The sequence below is a fragment of the Gekko japonicus genome, unplaced genomic scaffold (genome assembly GCF_001447785.1).
Source record: "Gekko japonicus isolate JY-2015 unplaced genomic scaffold, Gekko_japonicus_V1.1 scaffold52, whole genome shotgun sequence".
In the NCBI taxonomy this organism is placed as follows: Eukaryota; Metazoa; Chordata; class Lepidosauria; order Squamata; family Gekkonidae; genus Gekko; species Gekko japonicus.
In genome coordinates, this window is record NW_015168653.1 from 1,948,131 (window position 1) to 1,975,040 (window position 26,910).

Here is a 26,910-nt window from a genome sequence, read left to right on the forward strand (position 1 = left end):
AGTGTGAGAGAGGTAGGGGGAGACAGGAGGAAGCAAAGGCGTGAGGAACAGGATAACCATCCCGCACGTTTCTTGCGGGTCTCCACTTGTACTATACTGTTCTGACCACCAGAGAGCCAAAGCAGCATACAACATTGTTTTTACCTCCTCTCTTTCATCCTTAGAAGAAGAAAGTATGAGGGAGGCTAAGCTGAGAGACAGCGCAACTGGCCCACAGTCCCCCAGTGAGTATGGATTAAATCCTGGGCCTCCCAGATGTTAGTCCAATGCTCTAACCACTACACTACACTGCGTCTCTGGATACTGCTGTCCAAATCGTCACTATTTAAACTGCTCCAGCTCAGAAACTTTTGAACCAAAAATCTTTCAGGATGATGCTATCCGACCAGAGCCGTCGTCGTCGTCGTCGTCGTCGTCGTCGTCTTCTTCTTCTTCTTCTTCTTCTTCTTCTTCTTCATCATCATCATCATCATCATCATCATCATCATCATTTATTTATTTATTTTCTTGCCAACAGAATGCAAGGGACAAACGTGCTTGGCTCCGTTGGGCTGCAGACACACAGCTAACAAGATGCTGACATTGTGCCAACTCTGCCTGCCTTGGTTCCCTCACTAAGCCTTAGAGTGGGTTCATAACTGGATTGGAAATGTGCTTTGCAGTTCAGAACGCAACATTAAATTCCATCTTTAAATAAAGATCAACGTACTACATGTACTCATTTTGCTCCTTGCCCAAAGTATGTTTAAAATGCATGCCCCACCATCTCCCTACCCCAAGTTACACTATTGCCCATTTTGCCATATGTACACACTTGTAGAAGCCAGCTATTAAATCAGGGCGTTGTGTCCCATAAGCATGTGGCATGAGAAGCACAAACATACTCATCACGCACAATGCACTGTATGCAATCGTTTACATAAAACTGATCTACGTGGAAGAAATCCGCCAAGCGTGGGAAGGCCTGAAAAAGGTTAGCCCTGGGAATAAAGCAGAGTACTCAGTCCACTGTCAAAAATGTATAAACCAAATCTATAGATTCCCCCCCCCCTTTTGCCTTAAGCAACCATGTAGAACAAATGTTCAGCTGATAAGAAACCACGTGTAAAATGCCTCTTTCCTTTTCTGCTATGAACCTGCTTTCATAAAAGCCAGATTAAAATTTTACTGAAGAAATCAGATAAAGACAGTTTTATATTTCTAGCCAGTTAAGGAAATAGGAAACAAAAATAAGTGCTGATGAGACGGAGAGATTTCGGTCTTCTACTTGCAATTTTTAAAAAAGACCTTGGAGAATTGATAAGTCAAATGGTAATCTCGTATTCATCTGTTCAAAAAGGACTGTGATACTGCTTTAAACTAAACAGTGTGAAGATGATAACTGGGATCCTATGAAAAAGTTCTGTGAATGCTAGGCAGTCTTGGCCACAGAGCACACTTCCTCTTGTGCTAAAACCTCCGCTTGCACAAGCACACACTGAAAACCATTGTCTTTGCACAAATGGAAGTTACAGAGGAAGAGGATGCGTGCCCCACAGCAGAGACTATCTAGCAGAACACATTTACGGTATCCAAGCCAATGCAAATATCTAGGCTAAAATTTTTCATTAGACAAACAACTTAAAACAGGAAAGGCAAAAAAATAATAATCAGATACGGACATACTGAATCAAACCACTGGTGCTTCTAAGCCTGACTTACAGGAGATTCCTAAAGCAACTGTCTAAGAATCCTCAGGATCCTTTTCTAGCTGGAGAAGCAAAACCTGAACCTGAGACTTTCTGAATCCAAATTATGTTCTCTGTCACTGAGACACACCCCCTGAAAGCAACAGTAAACATTTACTCTCAGAAATACTTATTTTAGGGTTTTTTGGGGGGTGGGGGGTGGGGAGGAAATCATCTAGCAGGCAATAAAATGATCCCTACTTGTTAAAGATGCGCCTGGCAGGCTTTTATTACAAGGCTGAATACATTTCTAGGATACTCAGTGAGAAATGTGGAGATCAGCACAAATGACTACCACAAATTACATGCTTCAAAAACTGCATCCTCAGCAATACCAAAAATATGCATGAAAAGCTCAGTATGCAATGGAAACCCCACACAAGTCAAGCTGAAGAAGTATGGTGTGGAGGTGTGTGTGTGTGTGTGAACACAAAGGAAAAAAATGCTTTGACACTGAGCTGGAATAACAAGTGGCATGCTAAGACCAGACCAGGTATGGCTAGAAAAGCACAATTTTCTTGGTCCTTTGAATTAATATATACATAGTGTAGCTATGTATCATTAACAAAAGCATTAAAAGTAACTCTCTTGTGTTATATACAGCACAAAAATCTACCCCCCCTTCTCTTGCCCCACAGTTCGAAGGGATTCATATTTTTCTTCCTCTTTCGCATATAGTGCCAATTCTCCTCCTTCGCACATAGTACAAACAAATCTAATCAAACAAACAAACAAGTTTGGCTCCAGGCGCATTTCAGGAGGTGAGAATACTGCTTTGTACATTTTTGTTGCATAAAGAAAGTATTAGGCCTGGGATGGTCATTCAAATATTGTCAACTGACCAGTCTGTTATATTCAAGGATACAGGAGTCGGTGCCAGTTTCCCTTTTCTATTACATTATGGCGTTATCTTCCTTGCTTATTTAACTCCAGTCTTCACCCTGCTTCTCCCATCTTCTGCTGCCGCACCTGAGACCCAATTTCCATTCCAATAGGAATTCCTGGGAACACCTATTTTCTTATCTCTGAGATACAGTAACACTGAGCCATCTCCCACTTATGGACTACTTTGGAGCTGCCCCGTGTACTCCATGGAACAGACACTGGGTTGGATCCAGTGCAGTGCTCCTGTGGGTGCAAGGACGTCCATCCACATAGTAGAAAAGCGTAAGAGTCTAGTAGCCCCTTAAAGACCAACAAAATTTGTGGTAGGGTATGAGCTTTCGTGAGTCACTTCTGAAGAACTGAGCAGTGACTCACGAAAGCTCATACCCTACCACAAATTTTGTTGGTCTTTAAGGGGCTACTAGTCTCTTACGCTTTTCTACTATGTGGATGGACGTCCTTGCACCCACAGGAGCCTATTTCCATCCACATACTATGACTTCCTTTGCGCCCAGCCTACTCACTACAACCAGGGGTCATTTCCTGCAGGAGCGCACAGGAGCAGAGCTCGGGCACATGCAACAAGCCCCACCCCCTGCTCCCAGCAGCCCTCAGTCAGAGCAAGAAGCAGCCAGGTAAGTTGCAGAGCTCCCCCCCTCTCCCTGGTCCAAAACAGTCCAGTGGTACCTTTAAGACCAAGTTTTATTCAGATACAAGCTCTCCCTCCTCTGCGAGGACAGATCTACCGCCCCCCCCCAATAGCTAGCAATCCAAAACAGTCCAGTGGAGCCTGAGCTGTTGCCTTCTGACACACTTCCAGTGATGTCAGGGGGTGTGGCATATGCAAACAAGTTATGCTAATGAGCTCCTCTTTTTCTACGAAATGACCCCTGACTACAACCCAAAATGCCCCGCAAATCCTTTCTCCTGGGGAAGAAGGGGTCACCTTGGAAATGGATTTTGTGGGGCACTTCAGGCTGCCAAAGGGGGGCAGTGCTGAGGAAGTCAAACTCTATGGGTAGAAGTCCTTGTGCTTTCAGAAACATTGCACTGGATCCAACCCATAGTTTCCTAACTTAGTTCAGACACTGTTTCTTCACTGTGGGTTTCCCATTACAAGTACATTCAATATTAGTCCTGGAAACGTTTTCTGATGTCTGATGGCAATACAGTGCCTAACATCTATGGATGGTGTCCACTTCATCTCATGCCAACTTTAGCAGAGATTGAACTCCTATGGTTCCCACTTTCCACTCCTGAACCCTTCCCCCAAATTCCTCCATAAATCCACACTCGTTTTTCTCCCTCGCGTACTTCTATGAATCATCCATCGAGTCAACACTCATTAAGCCCCCATGAGCAACACTACACTGGGGTATTTAAATTAAGGATATTCCCATTTTTTATGTGGCTGGTGTGTATGTGGGGAGAGAGGTTCCTTCCACTAAGCAGTGGAGGCATCAGGAAGGTAAGGTCGCTCAAGGACTGGGGGAAAAAGGTTTTTGGTATCACTGCCCTCTAGCCCAGAACCTCCAGTTGTGCTGTTCATACTGAAAAGAACCACCAATGTCATTCAGCTTTAGCTGGAGAGAGATCACATCTTAGAATAACAGTGTCTATTCCCAGGACGGAGGGGCATTCCCCCATCACTGTTTCCCCCCAGCCTTAGAAGAGCAGCAAACAGCAGCTGGGACAAATTTGAAGTTTGTTGTGTGTATTCTGTGTAAACCTCCTTGACAGCAAACCACTGAAATGTTTAAATACATAAACAAATAAAGTGAACATTCGTATTCAGAATCCACTGTGCTTTTAGGAAGCCAACACTTGGCACCAAACTGTGGAGAGGAGGATGCAAAATGCAGACTGAGTCATACCCCCTCCAAAAAAAATCCAGTCCCTCTTTCAGCATATTAGGACCAGTGAACACAGCCCTCAGGTATATTTGCAGGGTAGAAAATAATAATAAAATTATATCCTACCTGAACCGAAAGGATGAACCTCTAGTAAAGAGAACAGGTTTAGGCTTTGGTTTGGGTTCCTCAAAGAGTCTGAAGAAGGCATGGTGTTCCACACATATCTTCCAAAAGGCCTTACAAAAATCCCGGTTGGCCATCAGGAATTCTAGTGTGTCCTGAAAGGAGCTCTGAAAGAGAACAGAAGTAGGTTTGACACTGGAATTGTGGGAGAAGGGATAGTGTAGTCAGAGCAATGTTGTAATCAAAGCAGGACAGTGGCCCCCCCCCCCCCAGATTACGGCTGCCAGGTCTCACTGCTCTGGTGGCACGGGGGGGGGGCCTCCTGGCTCCTCGTGACTTTTCTGCCATGCGTGTGACGTGCACGCAGCACAATGACATCACTGGTAGTGACGTCATCATGATAGGGCTGTTGTGTGGCGATGCTCTACCATTTGGGGCAAAAACTGTATCGTAACCATAGAACCCCCACCCCCCCCGAATGCTAAAGCATCGCTGCACAACGGCCCCAGCGTGATGACGTCACTACCCATGACATCATCATGGCAGCTGTGTGGGATGCTGCTGTTCAGGGGTGCGGCTTCTCCTGCCAGTCAGCTGGCTGGCAGCAGTTTGGGCCCCCCGAAACTGGGGGATCCCCAGGTCCGATCAGGGGGATGGCAACCCTGCTCCAGATTCATCACGTTTCATGCAGATTGTCTTCCTTAATACATTTTAATGCCACCACATTCAACCTTCTTGAACAAAGTCCCAGCACTTTTCCCACTAGACCACAAAACCGGAGGACATTGGCATTACATAAATTACTGACAAAAAACAAAGCTGGGACCTATTTTTTAGATATGTTTTAAGAGTGAAATAGACTTTGAATCGACTATCATATTTTCTTTAGACAGCAAAATATCTAGACAGGAAAGAAGGATGCAGCTGAAAGGATGCCCACTTGCGTTATTCTTTAGAGAAGAGGAAGACACATGATAAGCTATAACTTCCCAGAGATGTCAGTATAATGGCAATATCTTGTATGAAGCCCTTCAGTTAGATCAACACGTCTGTCTCTGATTTCCTAAAGCAGTCGCTTAATCATTTCTACTGCTGACCTACTTCACCTCCCCCCCAAATCCTGTTATCTGATTTGATGCCAGTCTTAAAACATTTGTTTTGTGTAATGTTACAAAGGGATGTGACAGGCAATATTTTAGAATAGTAAGAACATTCCGAGTAGAGAAGGCTCATAGGAAATAAGAACTTGCCTTCATTTTGAATAAGGAGAACAGACACTTCAGCAAAGTGACAAAGAATTGGATCTCGTTTTCATTGTGGTAGTAGACTTATATCTGGCCTGAATCGTGAGTGAACACTCCTCCATCAAAAACAAACTGTCTACATAGACAGCTAAATGTCAGGGGCAAAAATCTAGCGGAACCATCCCCATGACATGTAGCATTTTATGCACAAGGAAATCTCTGTGCAGGTAACTTCCAGTCTTATTAGTCTCCAGTCTGAATCAATCCAACAGACACGATCAATTATATTTTCATCCTTTCCTTCCACCAAGGAGTTCTGGGTGGCTCAGATGGTTCTCTTCTACTCTACTGTATCCTCACAACAGTCCTAAGAGGTACACTGTGAAAGAATGACATTAACTAAGTCAAAACTTTCGAAGACATTTTTCTAAGTGACATTCATGGCAAGAAGGAATTCTCTCCAGGCCAAGTCCAGAACTCTAACCACCACACCACACTTCTTCTGTGAGAAATAAGCCCAAGACTATGGACACAATTAAGTATTTGCCCTCTGATTTGGCTGGTGGCTGTGCTGTATAGAGAATTAAACAGAGTTGCATCTTCTTGTAACTGTTGTTCATCGACATCTTCTGTGCAGACACACCTTGGGGACTGTGTCTGTAACCCTCAGATAGGAATTCTTCTAGCTTCTAAGTGTCAAAGGGGGTGCCCCTGCTTTCCGAAGCCAACGTAACACCTCATACCTGCCTAAACCATCACATGATCTGGAGGCACAGCGCCCCCTTCCCTCAGTTCCTACCAGTTCGCCGCAAGCTCCCACAGTGAAGCAAAAAGGAGAAATGACCAACTATTATTAAAAAAATGTTGAGAGCTCACAGTGGAGCAGGAGGAAATGTGTGTCTGCATAGAAAATGTCGATGAACAGCAGTTACAGGAAAGCGCAACTCTGTTTTCATCATCCGTCTTTAGTGCAGCCCCACATTGGGATTTTAGTTAGCTATTCATCGGAGGAGGTGGGGTGATGCTCTCACTGAAACAATGACCGAAGGACTGCCTTTCCAACCTTTCTCTAGTTGCTAATATGTCCTCTAAAGTATTCTGCTTTCTTTTTAGACTCTTAAAAGCTTTTCACAGCACTAATATGGGAGTCTAATTAGAAGACTGCTTTTCCCAGACTCTGTAGACTGCTGACTGTTAACTCCTCTCTCTTCACACACACACACACTTCTTAACTCCGTCCATACACTCAGTCACCAGCCAATCACCTCACTCACTCATCCACCTCTTTCACACACACCCTTTGACAGATCAGTTCACCTGGAGAAAATGGCCCCTTTGATCTTCTGCAACTTAAAACTTTAAATCATTACAATAAATCTATAGAAATTGGTGGCAAAACCTTGCTGGTGAGGGGAGTAATGTTGACATGGTCTCGATGAAGGGAGTACACTCAGAGATTTGGCCATCCGTTTCTTCTTAGTCAAGAGGAAGTCATCTGTGGTCTAAGAAAAAAATGTGGCACCCTCAAAAGGGGGGGGGGGTCTTCCACCCAACACTTTGCCTCAACTTGGGAAGACAGTGGGGTATAACCAAGAATGCCTTCTCAGGACTAAGGCAGAGGTCATGGACCTGGCAGATGCATCTGCAACACCTGTTGTGGCATTTATATTCTGCTTAGAGTCTTATGGCTTTTGCCTGGATAACCATGGCCAATGAGTGAGATTCGTCAGGGAGGGTGTCCAGATATTGGGAGATCTTCTCCCAGAGGAAGAGTTGGTATCCTCCCATGATTGCTTGATAGTCTGAAATTCAAAGCAGTAGACAAATACACTTTTTGGCCTAGGGAGTCTAAATGCCTACTCTCCCTATCAGAAGGGGTAGAGGTCTCTGTCATGTTTGCATTTCTTTCGTGACCAAGGGAAAAGGTGGTGAACAAGAAGTCACAGGTATCTTGCCTTGGCTTTTACAGATTTTCCACCCATCTAGAGGTAGCAGGTGTTGAAGCAGGCTTCTGCCAAATCAGGGCTGCAAAATAAGGGAGGCCTTCCAGAACAGGAAAGGCTACGATCCTGGGAGAGTCAGGGTAGAGACAACTGAAGATCTTATCCCATGGCTTGTTATCAGTCATAGTGACCTCAGTATCCATAACATTTGTTCACCATACAGGCACAGGTCTCATTGGAAGAAACTGGTATAGGAGGCTTTGGAACTGTAACAATAGGCCACTGTGCCCTCTTCCTCTGGTTCTGAAGTCTTGGGAAGCTGGATGTGAGAAGGGGACCTGAGCCTCATGGTGTCTAGAGTCACTCACAGGGAGCCTATGACCTGGTGTGAACTGGGGGCGTTGTGCACAGAATTCAGATCACAGCTGAAAGTAAGAGGGGAACATATAGAAGGGAGGCCACTGGGGTGGAGGATAGTGCTGAGGCAAAAATGTGGAATTGGTGGATTTGACAAGAAGTGTCTGTGATTCTCACCTGAACTGACTGGTTGGTCCAAATCAAGTTCGAGAATGGACCTTTCCAAGGATTTGGAATGGATGGATGGCATCCCAGGTGGGACAAGAATAATATCAGGGTCCCTGGTGGCAGGGGAAGCAGTGGACAAAACAGTTCTCTGATGTTTGGTGGAGGAGGAGGAACCTGACTTTTCTTTGTGCTTCATCTTCTTGGCCGTTTTTGCTGATGGATCAGAAGTCTCATATGCCAAAACCAAGCAAGATGGAGATGGTGAACCGTTTGGCTCAATTCTGAGGCTGGAACCCTAGAGGAAGCCCTCTTCTGGTGTCACCTGGCTTTGTCCGAGCATGGAACTGCCAGAACCAAAGGTGGGCCCAAACTGGGTTCAGTGGTCGGAACCGACGGTATGGATCGAGATGCAGTAGAGTCTTGAGGGGTGGCTGGGGCTGACTTGGGCAGTTCCGATAAAGAAAGAGCCCTTTCCTAGAGAGCTGCCCTGTTTGATCAGGCTTTCTGGATAAAACCCTGGCAAATCTTGCAGACAGTGATGTTATGGGCTTCTCCCAAGCAGGGCAGGCATAAATCATGGTCAACTCTGGGGGTCCTTGGTTGCACACTGAGTGCATTTTTTAAAGAGGGCTTTGACTGATATGGCAAAAGGTCTCAAACGCTCAACAGCCACAAGGCTTGAGCCCAGTACCAACAGCTGGGGGGGGGGGAGAGAGAGGTTTCAAAAGCCACTTCACCTACCAAACAAGCCAAGCTGAAGAAATCTGACGAAGAGGAATCTCGACACTACATGCAAAAACAGTAGGCTTTCAAACCGCTTTGAAGAGTGACGTTGAAGCAAACAATACAACACTACTAGGAGGTTCCTATCTTGGTGGCAGCAGAAAAGGAACTGAGAGAAGGGGGTACTGCACCTCTGGTGCATCATGTGACAGTTTAGGCAGGAAACAGCCATTGCATCGACTACAGAAGGTAGGGGAGCGCCCTGATGCTTAGAAGCTGGAAGAATTCCTATCTGAGGTTGGCCTGTGCACAGGCACAGTGCCCAAAGTGGTGCTGCACCGAAGAAGGAAGATGAATGTTTGTTTACTAATGAATAAATGAAAGGCATTTTGTTCCTTAATGTTTACCTGTTGATTGTGTTATATTTTCATTTAATTGCCTATAAAACCAGGACCCTCTTTTTCTTATCGTCTTGATAATGGACAGGGAGGATCCCTGAGGCTGGGGGGCACAGTCCTGAAAATTTCAGTCACATTGGATGGGAAACAAATGTGCTACATCCAGAAACCCATAAAGTGAACCCATAAAACAACATAAGGAGACTGAATGAAGCTCCTGAAGCAAAAATACATACATTTTCCTCTCAGTGGAGATCATTAACAAGATAAAGAAGGGAGAAAAGCACACAGGACCCCAGAGGGCTGAGAGAAAATTATTTGTATGCAAGACCAACCTAAATGAACCAACTTTCACAGCCAAGCAGGGTCTTGAAACTTGATCTTAAGTTCCAAGTACAACAGGAAACAGTAAATATAGTATCCCAGGCTCATTTATTATTCCCGACAGGCTCATCTAATGTCCCTACTCCTCCCTCTCTACTCATCCACTGTCTATCTTCATCAGGCTACCTTTGGAACCGTGCTCTCACACCAAGATTATTTTTTTTAACCATTCAAAAGAAACATCTTCTTTGTGGTGGGTGGGATTGCACTAACATTATGGAAACAGCTGAGATCGGGTTGAGTTGGAAGTGACTGGCAAGCCCAAAGAGCCCAAAACCTGAGACAGGAAGGCCCTTTGGCGAGTAGAGAAGGATCCAGCTCTTATGTAATCTTTCTTTTAACCAGTTCAGAACCCATGGGATAGGTATTGAGAAGTCAGCAGTTGCATGTCGAAAGTGAAGAGGTTTTTAAGCAGTCACCATGATTTCAGAATTCTGTCAGGTACATGAACAGTGAGAAGGCATTTCCCCAAGGAAAATGGCAAGCCATTCTACACTGCCATTCCAAAGACTTACATTGACATCTGGCCGCAGCTTAATAAGAAAACGCTTCCTCTTAAAGCTCAGCTTCCGAACTTTAGCCCAGTTGAAGGCGTTGATCTTGGTGTGACCCTAAAGACAACGGATAAGAAAAATAAAATAAGCATTATGTGAACATTTTTCAGAATGAGCTCACCTGTAAAAATCAAAGCAGACTTCTACCTACCATTTACTACTTTGACACTTTGAATAAATCTGTCTGCTTATTCTAGTCAAATTGAAAAGTCAATTAACACCTTCAATGGTTATTTTTTGCAAAAAAATATTTGCAAGAATTTATTCATGAAGACCAATGTGGATTTTTGCCCAAAAGACAACTGAAGGACAATGTTAAGAGTTCTTTTAAATATTTTGGGGCATTTTGAAAAAAACTATGAAAAGCAAGCCACACTGATTTTTCTAGATGCAGAGAAAGCATTTGATAATTTGAACTGATCTTGCTGTTTAAAATCTTAGAAGGTATGAGTTTTGGAGAGAACTTTATTAAACGGGTGAAATTGATAAACACATCACAGACAGCACAAGTAATTGTAAATGGAGACTTATGTAAACCATGCGTGATTCAAAAAGGAACAAGACAAGGTTGCCCTCTGTCTCCTATCTTGTTTATCTTGGTTCTTGAAATATTGAATAGAGATATAAGACATGATGAGAGGATTGGGGGTGTAAAGATCAAAAAAGAGACTTACAAACTAAGAGCCTTCACAGATGATTCAGTGTTGGTTTTGGAAGACCCTTTAAAGGGAACTTAATTATTAATGACTAAGTTGAAAGAATTCGGTGCATTAGCTGGATTTAAAATTAATAAACAGAAAACAAAGATGTTAAATAATATGAAAATACAAGATCAAGTAGAATTGATGAGTAAAACTGGTTTTAAGGGTGAAAAGAAGGTAAAATATTTGGGTGTTATATTGACAAATATGAACTGTATGTTATTTCAAAATAATTAAGACGTGGAATGAAGTTAAAACAGATATGGTAAGATGGGATAAAGTACAATTGTCTTTGTTGGAGAGAATATCTATGATTAAGATGAATGTCTTACCTACAATACTATTCTTGTTCCAGACTACCTGTTCTGACAACTGATGTACCATTTAAACAATGGCAGAAGGATATCTCTAAATTTATATAGCAGGGGGGGGGGAACCATGAGTTAAATATAAGGTTTTACAGGATGCAAGGGAGAGAGGAGGACTGGGTTTGTCTGACTTGAAATTACACTTTGCTGCTTGTTGTTTAGTTTGGGTGAAAGAATGGGTGCTGTTGAGAAACAGAAGGTTATTGGAGTTAGAAGTCCACAATCTGAGATTTGGCTGGCACGGCTATTTGTGGTATGATACAGTTAAGGTTAATGTCGATTTTAAAAATCAGTATATTAGATGCGCCATCCTGAGAATACGGAAGAAATACAGACTTAGGTTTTGTCCAAAAGCACCTTTGTGGGTATCTACAGAAGAAGCTTTTTACGGAAGAGAAATGATAGCTAAGCATAATTGGTTAACGTACTACGATATATTAGACTAGGGGTTTCAATCATAAGGCCTGGGGACCAGAACTGGCCCGTCCGGGGCTCTTATGCTGCCCATGAGCAACTAGTGCAAGGGAGGGAACAGGAGACTGCTGGGAGGGGGGGGAGTGGGCAGGGCCACTCTGACTGTGGCTTCAGCATGGCATAACAACCTCGTCTGCAGTTTGGGAGCATCTGCCTAGGGCTGCACCGCTAGGTCTCCAGCCCATGAGGCCCTGCAGTGAGGATACCAACTTGGAGCTTACCGGCTGCTGTTCTTTATACAGTTTGTATCTCCAGTACCCAGCATTATGTTTTATGGCACACATGGCCCAGCCTGACAAAGTGACATTTATGTCAGATCCAGCCCTCATAACAAGTGAGTTTTGACACTTCTATATTAGACTATTCTCAAAGAGAATGTAAAATGAAATTAAGAGAAGATTTGATAATAGAAGGATATGCTTGTCAATGGTTTTTCTATGCACAACTATTAGAAAAGTTAAAAACAGAAAGAGAACTTATGATTTTGAACAATCTGAAACTGGATTTGAAACATGAACTATGTACAAATGATGAGCATGCTACTGCTAAAATGTATAAATTACTATTGAAATTCAAGACAGAGGAAGAATGAATTAAAAATGTATGATAAAACGGGCAAAAAACCTGGACAATATACAAACGGAACAATCAGAATATATGTGGAAGGCTGGTCTTAAGTTTACGTTAAGTTCTAGAAGAGAATTTTTATAAAATGATGTACCAATGGTATATGTCACCAGAGAAATTAGCTAAAATGTATATATCTCAAATGTTGGAAATCTGAACAACATTTTTAAAAATCATTTTATCATTTATGGTGGACTTGTAAATAAGGCTCAAAAAATCTGGATACAAATACATGCATCAATTCAGAAGAGTTTAAAGATTAAGGTACAAATGAAACCAGAGACATTTCTTCTAGGTTTAATGGTCAAACAGTTGGGGAAAGTTATGAAACTTTGTTTTCATACATGCCAACGGTGGTGAGATTACAAGAATGGTTAATGAAAATAATGGAACTTGCAGAGATGGCTAAACTTACTGCTTTGATCAGAGAAAAGACATTATCTACCTTTATTGTCAACTGGAAACCCCTTATAGACTTTTTGAATGAAACGGAAAAAAATGAACTGATGCCTTATGGATTTGATGATTAAGGGAAAAGGTTTTTTTTGGGGGGGGGGTAAGTAGTAGGGAAAAAAGAATTAACATTTGATTGTAATAACAGAGCATATGTTAAATTTGCAATTTTATTTATATTTGTTGTAGAGAAAAATGGAAGTTTTTTCTTTTTACCTTTGTATATCCCCTTCTTTCTCACATCTTTTTATATCTTTTTCTGTTTTTTATTTCTCTGTTGTAAAATTCTCAATAAAGTTTTGTTTTAAAAAAACCACATTAAGTGGAGAACCCTGGTTACAATGACCTAGCTGTGTGTTTTTGCTCATGCAGGAAATAATAAGGCAATCAGTGTCAGTCCACATGCCGGACAGATGGGACGCATGCATACGGACAATGAAATTCCCAGGTGGCTTTGTGTTTCTCCAACTATGTCACGGTGAACTAGGAGGTGGTACGGGAGACCTCTGCAGCAACATTTTCCCCAGTCTCCCCAGAGTCTAGCAAAAGGAGTTGAAATATCTGAGGCAATAAAAGTTTTGCCACAACACAGCTCCAGAAGCCTGCACCTCCCAAGATTTGTATCCAAGGCTAATCCAAAGCAACTTTCATGGCCAAACTCTCTCTGGAGTGTGCAGTTTAGCTTGATCAGAGCCACTTGCATACCTGAAACACCAGAATGCCCGTATGGGCAACTGCCAAGTTGATCTTTGTTCCTTCTCTGTCCTTGGCTGGATGCAACCGGATTCCATACATTTCCAAACGGCGTGCAATCTCAAGCAGCTGGAAATCTGATTCTGCTGGTGTCTGTCCACTGGGGAAAGGATAACTGATTTTACACAGGATGAAGCAAGTGGTAAGGATCATTAGAGATTTTCATGGCAGATGCTGCTTCCTGTTCAAACTTGCATACACGTTCAATGTAAAACAGGACTTCAGAAGCCTCTTTCACCATTTCTGTGACTTCATGCTTCTGTCTGAGGTACAAGTCTGTTGGAATAGCAACTGCCATGACTGATCTTTACCACCGAGTGTGGCTTCACAAGGAACAGGAAGCAGAGCCCATCATGTGCTTCCGGTTCTTCTGCAACACCACCTATCCCAAAATATAACTTTAGATATTTTCCCCTAGCTTGGAAGATGTCGTATCTCCTGACGGTGAAAGGTGAAGATTTTTCATGGGCAATTAAATGATTTTGTATGTGATCCAATACTCAGGAGTGTTTTCTACCCTCTAAAAGTAATTATTCCATATCACTGTGAAGCACTTCTATGCGACAGCACAAAAATGAACAGGCATTGATTCGTTGTTGATGTTTCAGTGGCCTGAATTACTCAAACAGAGTCACCTTGAAGGTAACGTGGGGCACAAATTTGAAAACAAAAGACAGGCAAAATAGAGGCTCATTTAGGCTTTGTTTCCCAGTTCACCTCCCTCACGTGTGTTTCCTACCATGAAATCCCTACGCTCAGAACTCCTCCACTCCAATTCCCTCCCCCAAGCCCACTTACTGCAAAATCTTACTGCGGCCTCCGCAGCTTTCCTTTTCTCTGATTTGGGTATCAGATAGCCCTCTATCATTCTATCTTCACTCCTCTCCTAATACATTCCTGTCCTCTCCCCCTCACCTTGCTGCTTCTTAAGTTATCAAACAAAAAACACACATTGTGTCCCGTATTATAACACTCCATTGATAAATAAGTAATACTTGCATATGATTACGATGAAATTCCATGATTTTGTCTTCTAATGCTTCTTGCTGAGGTATATACTTGTTCTTTGCTAAGTGTTCACGATCGATGGTTTCATCAAAATCCCCAATCTCAGCTAGAGAGGGAGAAAAGCATCTGTTTAAGAGATGTAATCTAAAAACAGAAAAGCCCACTTAAGATCCACGAGAATGAATGTCCAGCCCTTTGCATACTGATTCAAAAGGTCCATTAACATCAAAACGATTCCCTTTCCAGCTGCCTGGATTCTTAGGCACAACATGATTCAAAGACATAAAAGAAACGGTAAATTCACTTTTATACTAATAAGGAAAGGAATGCGTTTGTTTTAATCACACTTGGAAAAGCACAGAAAATATTAAAACTCCATTTAAAACTTATGCAGGTAAGTGCAAGAGCAAAAAAAAAAAATCAGAGACAGGTCTGCCGCTAGCGCCTACCAAACAAATTTCAACCTACACTCATCACTACCTGTATCAAACAGAAAGGTACTGGAAAGCAGACAGAAAGCTCTGAAGTCCAGTGGTTAGCGATCACAGGTCCCAACCCCCTTTTAAGCCCACACACCACTCTTCACAAGAGTAATCAGAAGGATAGTGAACGCCGATGGTAAAGATACAAATATCAAATCCATTTGAAGTGTTGTTATGGTTTTGACCCTGAGATTTAGAAATACACTAGCCAGTCAGTAAATCCAGGATACTGTTGTTATTTGACATGACAGCGTGGTTTCAAATCCCGGTTTAGCAGGAACCCAATTATGCTGAACAACAGTGAACATTAGTTCTGCACACACAACATACTTGTGTACAGAGCCACTGAGGATGGAAGTGAAACAAGAGTTGAGCACTGGCTCTCCCCCTCTTCTCACCCCCACGCCACCTCTGGCTTTCCTATATGGGTTCACCTCAGTTGGCAACAGGACCTGCATGCTCTGTAGATAAGACACATCCCAGTGCTTGGTAATGCTCATCTTTGAACACCCAGCCTACACAGAATTTCTTCCTACGGTTGGACAGATCATTAGTTTCCCCACCCCCTAGAAACTGGGCCAATTCAATACATCGAAGTAACTTTGCAGTACATTCCTGATTTTACAAATGTAACTTTCCTGTTGAAAAAAAGATTAAGGAACAGTGTACCACATACAGGTGAACAGACTATGCTCACTTTCCGGTTTTAGCAGCTTTCAATGCTGTTTTCAAAATCCCTAAATACCAATGTAAGCTCTTAACTATCATTGACCAGAAGAGAAGAATACTTACCAGGGGTAAAAGAAGTTTTCCTTTGCCCATTACCTATATAACCAAAAAAGGTCACGAACGTTTGCTTTAAACAATAACAGGTCCCAGTGGGAAAGTTAAGCGCTAAACATGGTTAACTGGCAGCAGCAACCTTGTTACAAAGTAGCTTTGATGGAAATCGATGCCCCTTTCCCACCAAGCACAAGTACTTGAACATATTTCTGTGATCTTGCATTATTTACATTATTTATAGCCTGTCTTTCTCCATTAGTCTCAAGGTAGATTACATAGCATAGGTCAAATACAATCAGCACAATGGGACATACAATAAACAAACCAATAAGATTTGAACTGCAGAGATTGGGAAATGATCAGGTATCTGCAAATGGAGCTGACACAAAGTACAAGCTTTAACATGACACATCAAATGATGCAGAAATCACATAGTAGGATCAACAGACACTACGTATTGTACACAGTAGTGTAATCTATAGTCTCTATCCCTTTACCAAACCATGTTTCTGAAACATGTCATTACAGTACAGCCCTATTACCTAAGTTAAAAATGGATAGTTCAGTTTTGCAAAGTTCGCAAAAAGCCAGGAGGGCTTTCCAGATCTCATCAGTCAGGCCATTCCATAAGAAAGGGGCCACAACAGAGAATGCACATGTATGGCCAGTTGTTGGTTTTTGTGCATCTGCAGAGACCTTCAGAAGGCCTTGTTCCGTTTAACAAACCTGTTGTGGCTTTTTGCGAAGAGCAGAAAGCACTAGTTTACATGTCTCTGATCCATTTAAACCAAACAGCTGTTTTTCGTGAAGAGCAGAAAGCAGGGATAAACTCCCGTGTTCTGCTCTTCATGAACCACCACAAACTGCATCAAAGTTTGTGGTGGTTCTTAAGTTCACAAACATTGCTTTGTGAACCATGAACCAGCCAAAATTCATGATGAACTTAGTTTGTCAGCTGGTTTGTGCCCATCCCTAGTCATGGCAGAACATTGAGGGAGAGGCACTGCTGCAATTTTGAGGGACCAAGGCCACAAAGGACTCTGTGTGTGATAGTCAATACCATGAATTCAGCCCAATGATCAGTGGGTGGAGAAAGAATTTTTTTTTTAAAAAGACAGTTGTCAGGGGAAGTTCTATACTATACCAGAGGCTGTCAAAGAGTTGTAACATAAACTTCTATAGGATGAATTATTTATTTATTTATTTCCTTAAATTTCTACCCCGCCCTCCCAGCCAAGGCCGGCTCAGGGGGCTTACATAAAATCAGCATTTATTTGTAATAGAACAATTAAAACAATATTAAAAACAGTTAACAATAACACAGTAGGTGCTAGTATTGTTGTTGCTGGGTCAGCGATGGCTACTATATTAGTTCTTTCTTCCCATAACCGGCTCTTTAGCTGAAAATCAACTAAAAATGGACAGCATAAAGTCACTGGGGTGGATCCAACCATCCTCCAACCAACTTGTGGCTCTTCCTCCAACAGAAGAGCCATTTAAATTGGAGGAAGGTTCCTTAGACTGGACTCTGGAGGAATGCCCCAGAGTCTACTCAGTGGAGTGGTAGGATGCACCCCACCATGTATACCTGGCAACAAATACTTTGTAATTCAAAACACAAACAGGGTCAGGGGTTAAAAGAGCTTTACTTACATTGTACAATGTGCGAGATTAAGAGAGCAGCGCTGGTGTCATTACACGTTAGCCTCCCTTTTTCCAAATCCTGCTTTACTTGCAATGCAAATAGGTACCTGAAAAACACAAATACTGCTACACTCTCTTTGCTACGATGTAGAAACGCATCTCTTAACTCCCCTCTCCCAACAAGAGCTGATAATCAACCGTTCAGAGATCAGGAATCCTGTTCATTCAGCTGGGGGCAAAGGAGGAGTAAGACAAAAATGGAAAGGAACAGTAGTTGTGCAATTCTAAGCAGAGTCGCACCCTTCTAAGACCACTGATTCCAATGGACTTTGAAGAGTATGTAGGCTTGCCAGCCTCCACTATTACAACTGATTAGAGCTGCCAAGTCTCGTTGAATCGTGGCGGGGGATCGTCATTCTTTACAGGAGCTCTGCCGTGGGGGACGGCAACAGGCGTTGCACCACCGTCGCCAGGATGTGACGCTACGCGTCGCTCTGCCAACGGGACTCCAAACAGCCCCGTTGCCAGAGTGACGCGTAGCGTCACATCCTGGCAATGGCGGTGCAACGCCTGTTGCCGTTCCCCGCGGCAGAGCTCCTGTAAAGAATGACGATCCCCCGTCACGATTCAACGAGACTTGGCAGCCCTACAACTGATCTCCAGACGACCTAGATCAGTTCCCCTGGAGAAAATGGCTGCTTTGGGGGGGTGAACTCTGTGGCATTATACCTGGCTAAATTCCCTCCCCTTAACAAACCCCACCCTCCCTAGGCCACACCCCCAAAATCTCCAGGTATTTCCTAAACCAGAGCTGGCAACTCTAGGGGTATAGCCTCTGTTTAGAATAGCAGCGTCAGTTTAGGATGCCTCAATAGTTACTCTGGCTCTCAAGACTGGACGGGCTGGCACTGACACAATGTTGGAAGTCCAAAAAATAGCCATAAAAGAGGTCTGTAAAAATACCAAATGCCTCCATAAAAAACATGGGAATGAAACAGGTTATGATATTATCTGGATCAGAAAGAGAAAGAGAGAATGAGAATGAATATGACTGTATCATGGCAATTATTGAATGGTGTGGTTAACCTGGTTTGGACCTCAGGTTCTCTCAAGTTTTAAGATCGTCTTAAAAGATTGTATCAGGTTATATGGATCCATGCGCCCTTACATACATTTGTTGTTTTTCATCTACGTCTTCCATTAAGTTATTTTTCTTGTAATATTTGTCCTAGAATCTCACCTGCTAGTGAAGCTAAAAGGACTGCGGAGATTTGAGTGGCTTGCTTGAACATAGGCACACAATTAGCTGTTTCAACCATCAGTCTACTGCCGCCCCTCTCCCGCTTCTCCGAGTTGATTTGTTTTGCAGTGAGTTATTTTAAGAAGTGTGAAATCATGAAGAAAAACATACAGAAGAAGAACTCAGAGCTGATGAGTGCAAAGAGATGCATACAGGTGAAAAAAATGGAAACCAGGACACAGTGATGGCTCAAATGGAATCTATCATATTTGGGAACACTGGAAATGTATCACGAATATAAATCCAGAAAAGGGGGAGCATTTGATATCAACATTTTAAATAATAAATCTTACAATATTAATCACAGAGTTATTGCAGGCCTATGCCCAGGGCTATTTTTGGGCGGGAACGCACAGGAACGGAGTTCCGTCTGGCTCCCAAGTTGGCCACGCCCAGCAGGAACTCATTAGCATAACAGACCACACCCAACAGCAGAAATTCATTAGGATTGGCTACGTTAGGGGTGTGTGGCCTAACATGCAAAGGAGTTCCTGCTGCAAAAAAAGCCCTGGGTTTTGACAACAAACAAGGTAAACAGAATGACAAGCAAAAGGTGGGTGTGGCTGGATGACCACACTTCTGGTAACATGTGGGTGCGGCCTAATGTGCTAATGAGCTGTGCTGTCAGGGGTGTGGCCCAATATGCTAATGAGTTCCTACTGTTGGGTGTGGCCTATTATGCTAATGAGTTCCTGCTGGGCTTTTTCTACAAAAAGAGCCCTGCCGATGCCAAATATTAAAACAATGCTAGTCTCCCCTGCTGTTGCTGAAAACAAACAGAGGAGGTCAAGTTAAGAACTCTGAGAGGTCGAAGGGGCTAATAAAGACCACATGCTTCACACAGGCCATTAATCTTCCTCCATATGCAAATGTGCAGGGCAAGTGGGCACTGGTGAAGCTCAGATGATGCGCAGTCACCCTGAAGTGCAGGAGTGTCTAATAAACTGGCTTGACCTGATGTACTCCATAGCACCGCACAACTCTGCCACTCGGTTGGTATCTCCCCGTTAAGTGCAAACGAAAACGAGCGGCAACACTAACCTTGTTAACTCTTCTTGCAGCTGAGCATGATCAGGCGGAAAGAATTTCACCACAAATTTTAGAACTACATGTTTAGGCCCTAGGGGGAAGAAGAAAGAAAGAAAAACTAAATTAAACATTCTGAATTAGTACCTCGCAGGCAAATACTCGCACAGAGCCAGCCATGCAGTTCCAAAGCCTTAAGGGCACTCAAGTTTTCAGAAAAGGGAATGGTGACTTCATTCTGAAAATACTCTCCCTTCCACTGAGGGTCTGCTGACTCCAGGAACAAAATTTCAGGGGCTCAGTGGGCTGCGGGGGAAGGGTGATTCTTGCTTTGCAAAGTCTGTGGATGGCTGAAGAGATATCAGTTCATTTTTGTCCTGCACTCACTCACTCTCTCACTCTCTCTCTCTCTCTCTCTCTCTCTCTCTCTCTCTCACACACACACACACAGAAGGTTCCCCCCCATCGCTACTTTAAAGCCCATTCCACCTTCTTTTACTGCAGTAGTGAGTGCAGCCCTTATCTTTTAAACATGTTCTGATTCCCACAAAACAGCTATTGGCAACTGAACACAATTACGTTACCTGAAAACGATCAGTACCCACTAGAATGAACACCTTCTGCATTTAGATCTACTCATGCTTAGACTTGCATATTCACATGTGGTTTTTTTATCATCCGTGATACAAGCAGGACTCAATAATTCCATAACAGTCACTTTTGCTTCTGAACTCAAAGCCTGGTCCTCTTTTCTTCTCATTCTCTAAATGGGTATCTGACAGCCAGCTGCTGCCCACCATATGCTAACGTTTACATTCCTTCAGTTGGGAGTCACACCTGGAATCTAATCCGAGGCCCAAAATCTGAGTGTGGTTGTAATGCAGTTATACCCTTCTAAGCACACTGGCTTCAAAGGGCTTAGAAAGACGCTCTTTGGAAGAATGTAACTCACTAACAGTGCAATCCTATGCAATTACTCCTCTCTAAACCCACTGAAATCAAGGGGATTAGAATGCAGTAGCAATAGGATTGCATTGTCAATCAATGAGCTCAGAAGGCCATAAACTCTATTTTAGGATTGCATTGTAGATTACTTTTGGATCTTTTTACGAGCCCCAGTTTCATGTGGTTCTTGCATCACGGGAAATTCAAGCAAAATCACTTTATCCTAGGAAAAGATCTGGGTTGGGGGGGGGTATTCTCTGCCGTCTCTTTCCACGGACTGTAGCATCAACATTCACTGTGCCCTTTACATTAAAGGAAGAAAACATCTGGTCCACCAAGTTCCACTGTCATCAAACCCAGGCAAGCAGAATCTGCTAGATTTCCCCAGAGTCCCAACATTTGAAGCTCTACAAAGGAAGGAAAGAGAGTAGATGTCACTGGGCAGGCCTTAAATTGGCCATATGAAGGCCGTTTGCGGCATCATCTCACCCTACATCATTATTCATCTAAGCCGCTTCTCTTCTTTTGAAAACACAACTGTGCAAAGCCAGTGAAAGAAAAAAAGAAAACCCAAACCACATGCAGTTTATCCTTCACATGAGACGCATTTTGGTGTCTGGTCTGAAATCCATCTTTGTAGAAACTTGGGGGGGGGGACCTCCTTCTCCAAAACAAACCTAGACAGTGTTCCTCTATTTATCTTTTCAATACGATCGTTTACAAGTTTTTTCATTTCAATTTTCTCTTGTTTTAAAATAGTCTTTCTGCTGACTTCTGTAGGACTTACAAACCAAATTCAGATTTCAAATAAAATTCATACATATTCAATGTTACTGGAATTGTAATCTTTTTAATACCCTAGGCATCTAAAAAAATGCCTAAAAATAAAAAAATGCCTAAAAATAGTTCTCTTGATCAACACTGGGCCCAATCGCAAAGAAATGTATTAAGGGTCATCACAGTGTTAATGAATATCTCCGGGTCACCCCACTCCGAGAACACAAAGCCCAAACCAAATTATATTTACTCACAAGTCCCACTGCAGTCAAAGGGATGACTCTCAATAAGAGCTGATCTACACAAGGCCCAAATGTTTTCAAACTTGCCCCCTCTTCAAAATTAACCTCGCCTTCTGCTCTTGCCAACTTGAAACAAACCACCTGCACTGTAAAGGTGCAAAAATCTTGCCCTGAAGTTGGGTTCCCATATTCCCCCGCCCCAGTGTTGGAAACATTTATTTAGGGATTTTATATGCCAGCTCTCCAGAGCTCAAGGTGGCTTACAAGTAAAAACAACACATGGCGACCCCACAGGGTTTTCAAGGCAAGAGATGTTCAGAGGCGGTTTGCCATTGTTTGCCTCTGTTTGGCAACTTTGGATTTCCTTGTTGGTCTCCCATCCAAGTACCAACCAGGGCTGACGCTGCTTAGCTTCTGAGGTTGGATGAGATCAGTCTAGCCTGGGCTATCCATATCAGTATTAAAAACAAGTAATCAAAAAGCAGGTTGGAAGTCCTGGGTTTCAGCAGAGGAAAGCAGGGGAGGGGAAAATAGAAAGCATCTTCCCTCCTTTCCACCCCTAGAAACTACAGCTTCGGTGGCTATAATCTGTAAAAGGGTGGGGACCAAACATAATGTCCATCCTAAAACTGGAATCATAAACCACCACACTGACCTACTATTCTTTTTTTTGTTTTTTTTTAGATTTTTTTAATTGCTTTTCACTATAAACTACAAAACTACACACTACAAATTCAGAGTAGCAAGTTACATATATCTTGCGCTTTGGAAGTTTCTCTACATATTCATGTTTACAATATATCATTTAATTTCTGAGTAATAAGTATTCAAATAGAAAGAACAAAAAATTCTTAATTTTAGTATCGCATATGGGCAATAATACAAATTCTTTAAATGTTAACATAGAAAAATCTCAGATCTTCATTTGGATGTCTTTGCGCTTCTTCTTCTTCTTTTGCCAGGGGATTTTAACCTTATAAGATCTGGGGGCAGTAGCTCCCAAATCAAAATCAAAGTCAAAGATTTCACCCAGGGACACCGAGGTAGAAGAGGAGCTGTCAGTGGCTGACACCTGATGATCGCTGCTTTCTTCTGTCGCCTTCTTTTCCTCTGCTTCTTTTCTTTTTTTTGTCGGAGTTTGATGCTGCTTCAGGAATGCTTCTGCTTTTGAGAGAGACTCAATCTTTTCCTTCTTCTCTTTGTAGTTGACTATAAGACCTTCTGGTAAAATCCATTGATATTGGACATTGTTCTTTTGCAGAAATGTTGTAATGTTTCTGTATTGCTTCCTCTTCTTACGTATTTCAAATGGAACATCTTTCAGTATTTTTATCTTTTCCTCTTGGATTTTTAATGTTGTGGCAGTAGAAGCTTTAAGTATCAAGTCTCTTGTTGATCTTTTTGCAAATATTTAACAAATATTTACCCTGGAAGAGATTTCCCCCCCACAAACTCTAAAGGGATCTTTCCACTTGTAATTGTAGTAATTGTTGTTTTTCAGAAGCTCGCTGTCCTACTGTTCTGTTATTCCCTTGCTCTAGTATGTGTGTCCTCCCCCCAACATGGCCTCTATTGTCCTTTGCAAACAAGAGTGACAGTAGAGTAAGAAACTGGTTTCAAAGGTTACAGTAAATTTCAAAGGAATACTGACAGGATCTGAAGTAGTTTACAAACACTAAAAGAAAAAATAACCCAGCATGCAAACTAGCATTCATATGCACATATCCTGCTTTGTAAGTATGCATTAATAAAACTGTGGATGGTGTTTTTTCGGTTGTTGTTATGTCTACAGATGGATGTGGGTAAGCAGCTTGCTGAAAAATGACAACATTCTGCTGGGGGGGGTGTTAATACATTTCACCATCACAAACAAACCAAACAATGCACACAGCATTCAGAATGAACCAGATGTCCCCCACTACAACACAAGTAAACTACTTTTGCATTGTTAATTAACAGCACTTACTTCTGATCTGTTTCACAATAGGTTTCAATCCAACCATACCTGAAAACAAACAAACAAACAATTACATTTACATCACATATAACAAGAAGCAAAGCTATGCAATACAGAGCATGGCTTAAATTATTCAATATATGCAATATTTTCTAGCGCAATAAGCATTCAGCATCTTTTCCAATGATCATCCACATATTTTATTTTCTCCTTTCACATTCTGGTTTCTCTCCCAAGAGATACTAAATGCCTAAACTGTCATGGCTCCACAGCCAAAAGGAGCAAAGCACATATTTAGACAGAAGGGATCTTGATTTGTACACATGGGGAAATGCCTAGTCTGGCAACGAGGCTGGCAACGAGCAGGGCTTCCCTAAGTGGTTTACCAGTTGTTGTTCTTTTTTCTCTCTAGTCAGAGGAAGAAGTCCATTCCCTGGCACATCATCTCACCTGCACACAGATGCTAATGGATTTAGACAAAGGAATGGTTGGTCATCCCCCTCCTCTCCCTCCTTCTTCTGGCAGGGAATAGAGAGCTGGGGGTGTCAAATTCTAGAGAGGCTTGAGGAAGTAACTCCCTGGAGACAACAGGAAAAGAAGCCTTGACCTGGGCTGACTAGGGTCAAGGGGGCAGAGACACAGGTTTGTTAAAACCGCCTTGCAAGGGGAAGGCAGTCTCTCTTTCTTTAGGATGCTGAGCTAAACAGACCTCTTGTCTGGGGCTGGTAACAGGCAGCCATGTTTGGACCAGGCAGCTAGCCTGAAGAGCTGGACCAACCCTCATGGTAACAGATGATCTTTAGAGAACTAGGACACCTAAGATAAAGAGCCTGTCCTAATTTTAACATCTAGTTAGGGCATGTTTTAGAGGGAGAGACAGAGGATTTGTGTGTTACCAATTTTTTTTTGGGGGGGGGGGTTCCTTCCTTGCTTTATTCTGGTATTGAGGGCATGTTTTAGAGAAAGGGACAGAGGTTTTTTGTGTTACCATTTTTTTTGGGGGGGGGTTCTTCCTTGCTTTATTCTGGCATTGTGCTAAAAATATGCTTGTAAACATTTTCTTTTTAATTAACACTTTAAACTTCTGGTTCTGGAAGTGGTTCTCTGTACCACACAGACACCCACTGTTTTGGACACACTGTTTTAAAAGGGAGCCCAGGAAGGGGGGGGAGGCAAGCAGTTGGCAGTGGGCTATTTTCCTGGGGCGCACCAGGCATTAATCTGTCCCCGTGGTAGCCAGGCACTGGGCTAGCAGGAGACACTGAGGCAAGGCATCTGAGCTTGGAAAGGGAGCCGAGGGTCCTGTTCCCTTCAGTGGGAAACCCCTATATTGAACAGGTGGTGGTAGTGGCTACTGGACAGTAAAAGGGAAAAACCCCTCCAGGGAGTTGGCAACCCCTAGGAGGGGAAGGCAGAACGGTGCCTGCAGGACAGAGTGGGCACATTCTGCCACAGTACAGGTTAACAAAAGAAGCGTTTGAATGCAGAAGTTTAAAAGTTTCACTTACTGATGGAATGTATAGCCACATATGTTAAATCTAACAAAGGACAAAGTGGTCTGATTCTTATGTCACTAGATTAGTGTTGCTGCTGCTCCCCTCATGTCCCCATTTCATACGTAAGAATGCAGGAACCACATGGAAGGGCTGAATCATGTACACAGAATCATGGCAATGTCAGGAGGCCGGATTATTGGAATGGGAGAGGGATATGAGCGTGGTTCATCCCACATGACTTGCCCTTTCATTGTGATATCTACATTCTTACAGAACTGGAGTACCCAGGATGGAACAGAATCATATGGGAAGTGGCAGCCATGCTGCTTCTGGAACACAAAAACTGGGCAAGCTAGACATGTTGATATCTCCATGAGTTTCTGATCCATGGAGGAAACTGTGGGGAAGGCAAAATGTGAGTGAAGGCGGGTGGCAACCTTCACCGGAGGACAAGCAAATGGTGTCAGTAACTTGCCATGTAACTATGAATTAATGTGTGTATAAATCAGTTCCACTAGTGATGTATATTCGTATCATATTTAATTATGCTTATAAACGTGCAACCTTTATCTGTATACAATTTTCCCCCCAAGTGCTGTAAATTCTGGTTTTCTTAAAGCGAAAACTCATTGTTTGCCAGAAAACCAACAAAGAACAATATGTTTTAAAAGGAACACACATTTATGCAAAGTTTGACCTTGAGCAGCTTTTAATTATGCAGAGACAGGAACACATTTACAATGTCCTTGCTATAGAAACATAGCCCCAGGTGTCAGAATGGGGAAAAAAGAGAGAAAGATTAAACATTTTCAGCTTAGTTTTGTTTCCAGTAATATATTTTTCTTACTAAAGAGCTAAAATAGCAAATAAAGGTAGTTTCATTTTGAAGACTTCTACTTAGGTATCTGAAAATTCATAAATAATTTATTTTTGGGTCGCCTCTGAAAAGCAACATTTGAAAGTTGTAATTTTGTTGTTAATCAATAAAAGCATTTAAGCTGTGGTCATGTATTTATTATCCAACTAAAGGAAATTAAAGAGTTTTTCAGATGATTCAACAATAGGTTTTGATGTTTCTTTGCATTCTATTGACTCTGCTTTTGTTCTTGAACTGCACACTTTGCACAATGGAAAATACACGCACTGCCAAATTTCTAAAGCAAATGACTAAGGCATAACCAAACTACGGATGACTGGACACAGTGTAATACACACAGAGGTATGTGGCTCTACTGTGTTATTTTTGGCACAGAGATTATAACCTTAAGAGGGTAATAAGATGCTCAGACTGTACTCCTCAATAGTAACACACAATATTTTATTTGTTTACTTCATTCAGAGCTATTTTTGGGCAGGAACGCGAAGGAATGGAGTTCCAGCTGGCTCCCGAGTTGGCCACGCCCAGCAGGAACTCATTAGCATAATAGGCCACACCCAACAGCAGAAACTCATTCAGATTGGCTACATTAGGGGTGTGTGGCCTAACATGGAAAGGAGTTCCTGCTACAAAAAAAA

At 42.5% G+C, this 26,910-nt stretch overlaps 1 protein-coding gene across 1 annotated transcript in view; it reads right to left on the minus strand.

The window, feature by feature from the left end:
* Positions 1-26,910, minus strand: part of FARP1 (FERM, ARH/RhoGEF and pleckstrin domain protein 1) — a 121,683-nt gene that overhangs the window by 74,114 nt on the left and 20,659 nt on the right. Inside the window, exons 3-10 of the mRNA XM_015415097.1 lie at positions 25,559-25,724; positions 23,909-23,947; positions 19,994-20,072; positions 17,662-17,759; positions 14,735-14,849; positions 13,688-13,835; positions 10,321-10,416; positions 4,592-4,755 (exon numbers count right to left, since the gene is read on the minus strand). Of these exons, the coding sequence (XP_015270583.1) occupies positions 4,592-4,755; positions 10,321-10,416; positions 13,688-13,835; positions 14,735-14,849; positions 17,662-17,759; positions 19,994-20,072; positions 23,909-23,947; positions 25,559-25,724 (905 nt within the window). The remainder of the gene's footprint in view (positions 1-4,591; positions 4,756-10,320; positions 10,417-13,687; positions 13,836-14,734; positions 14,850-17,661; positions 17,760-19,993; positions 20,073-23,908; positions 23,948-25,558; positions 25,725-26,910) is intronic.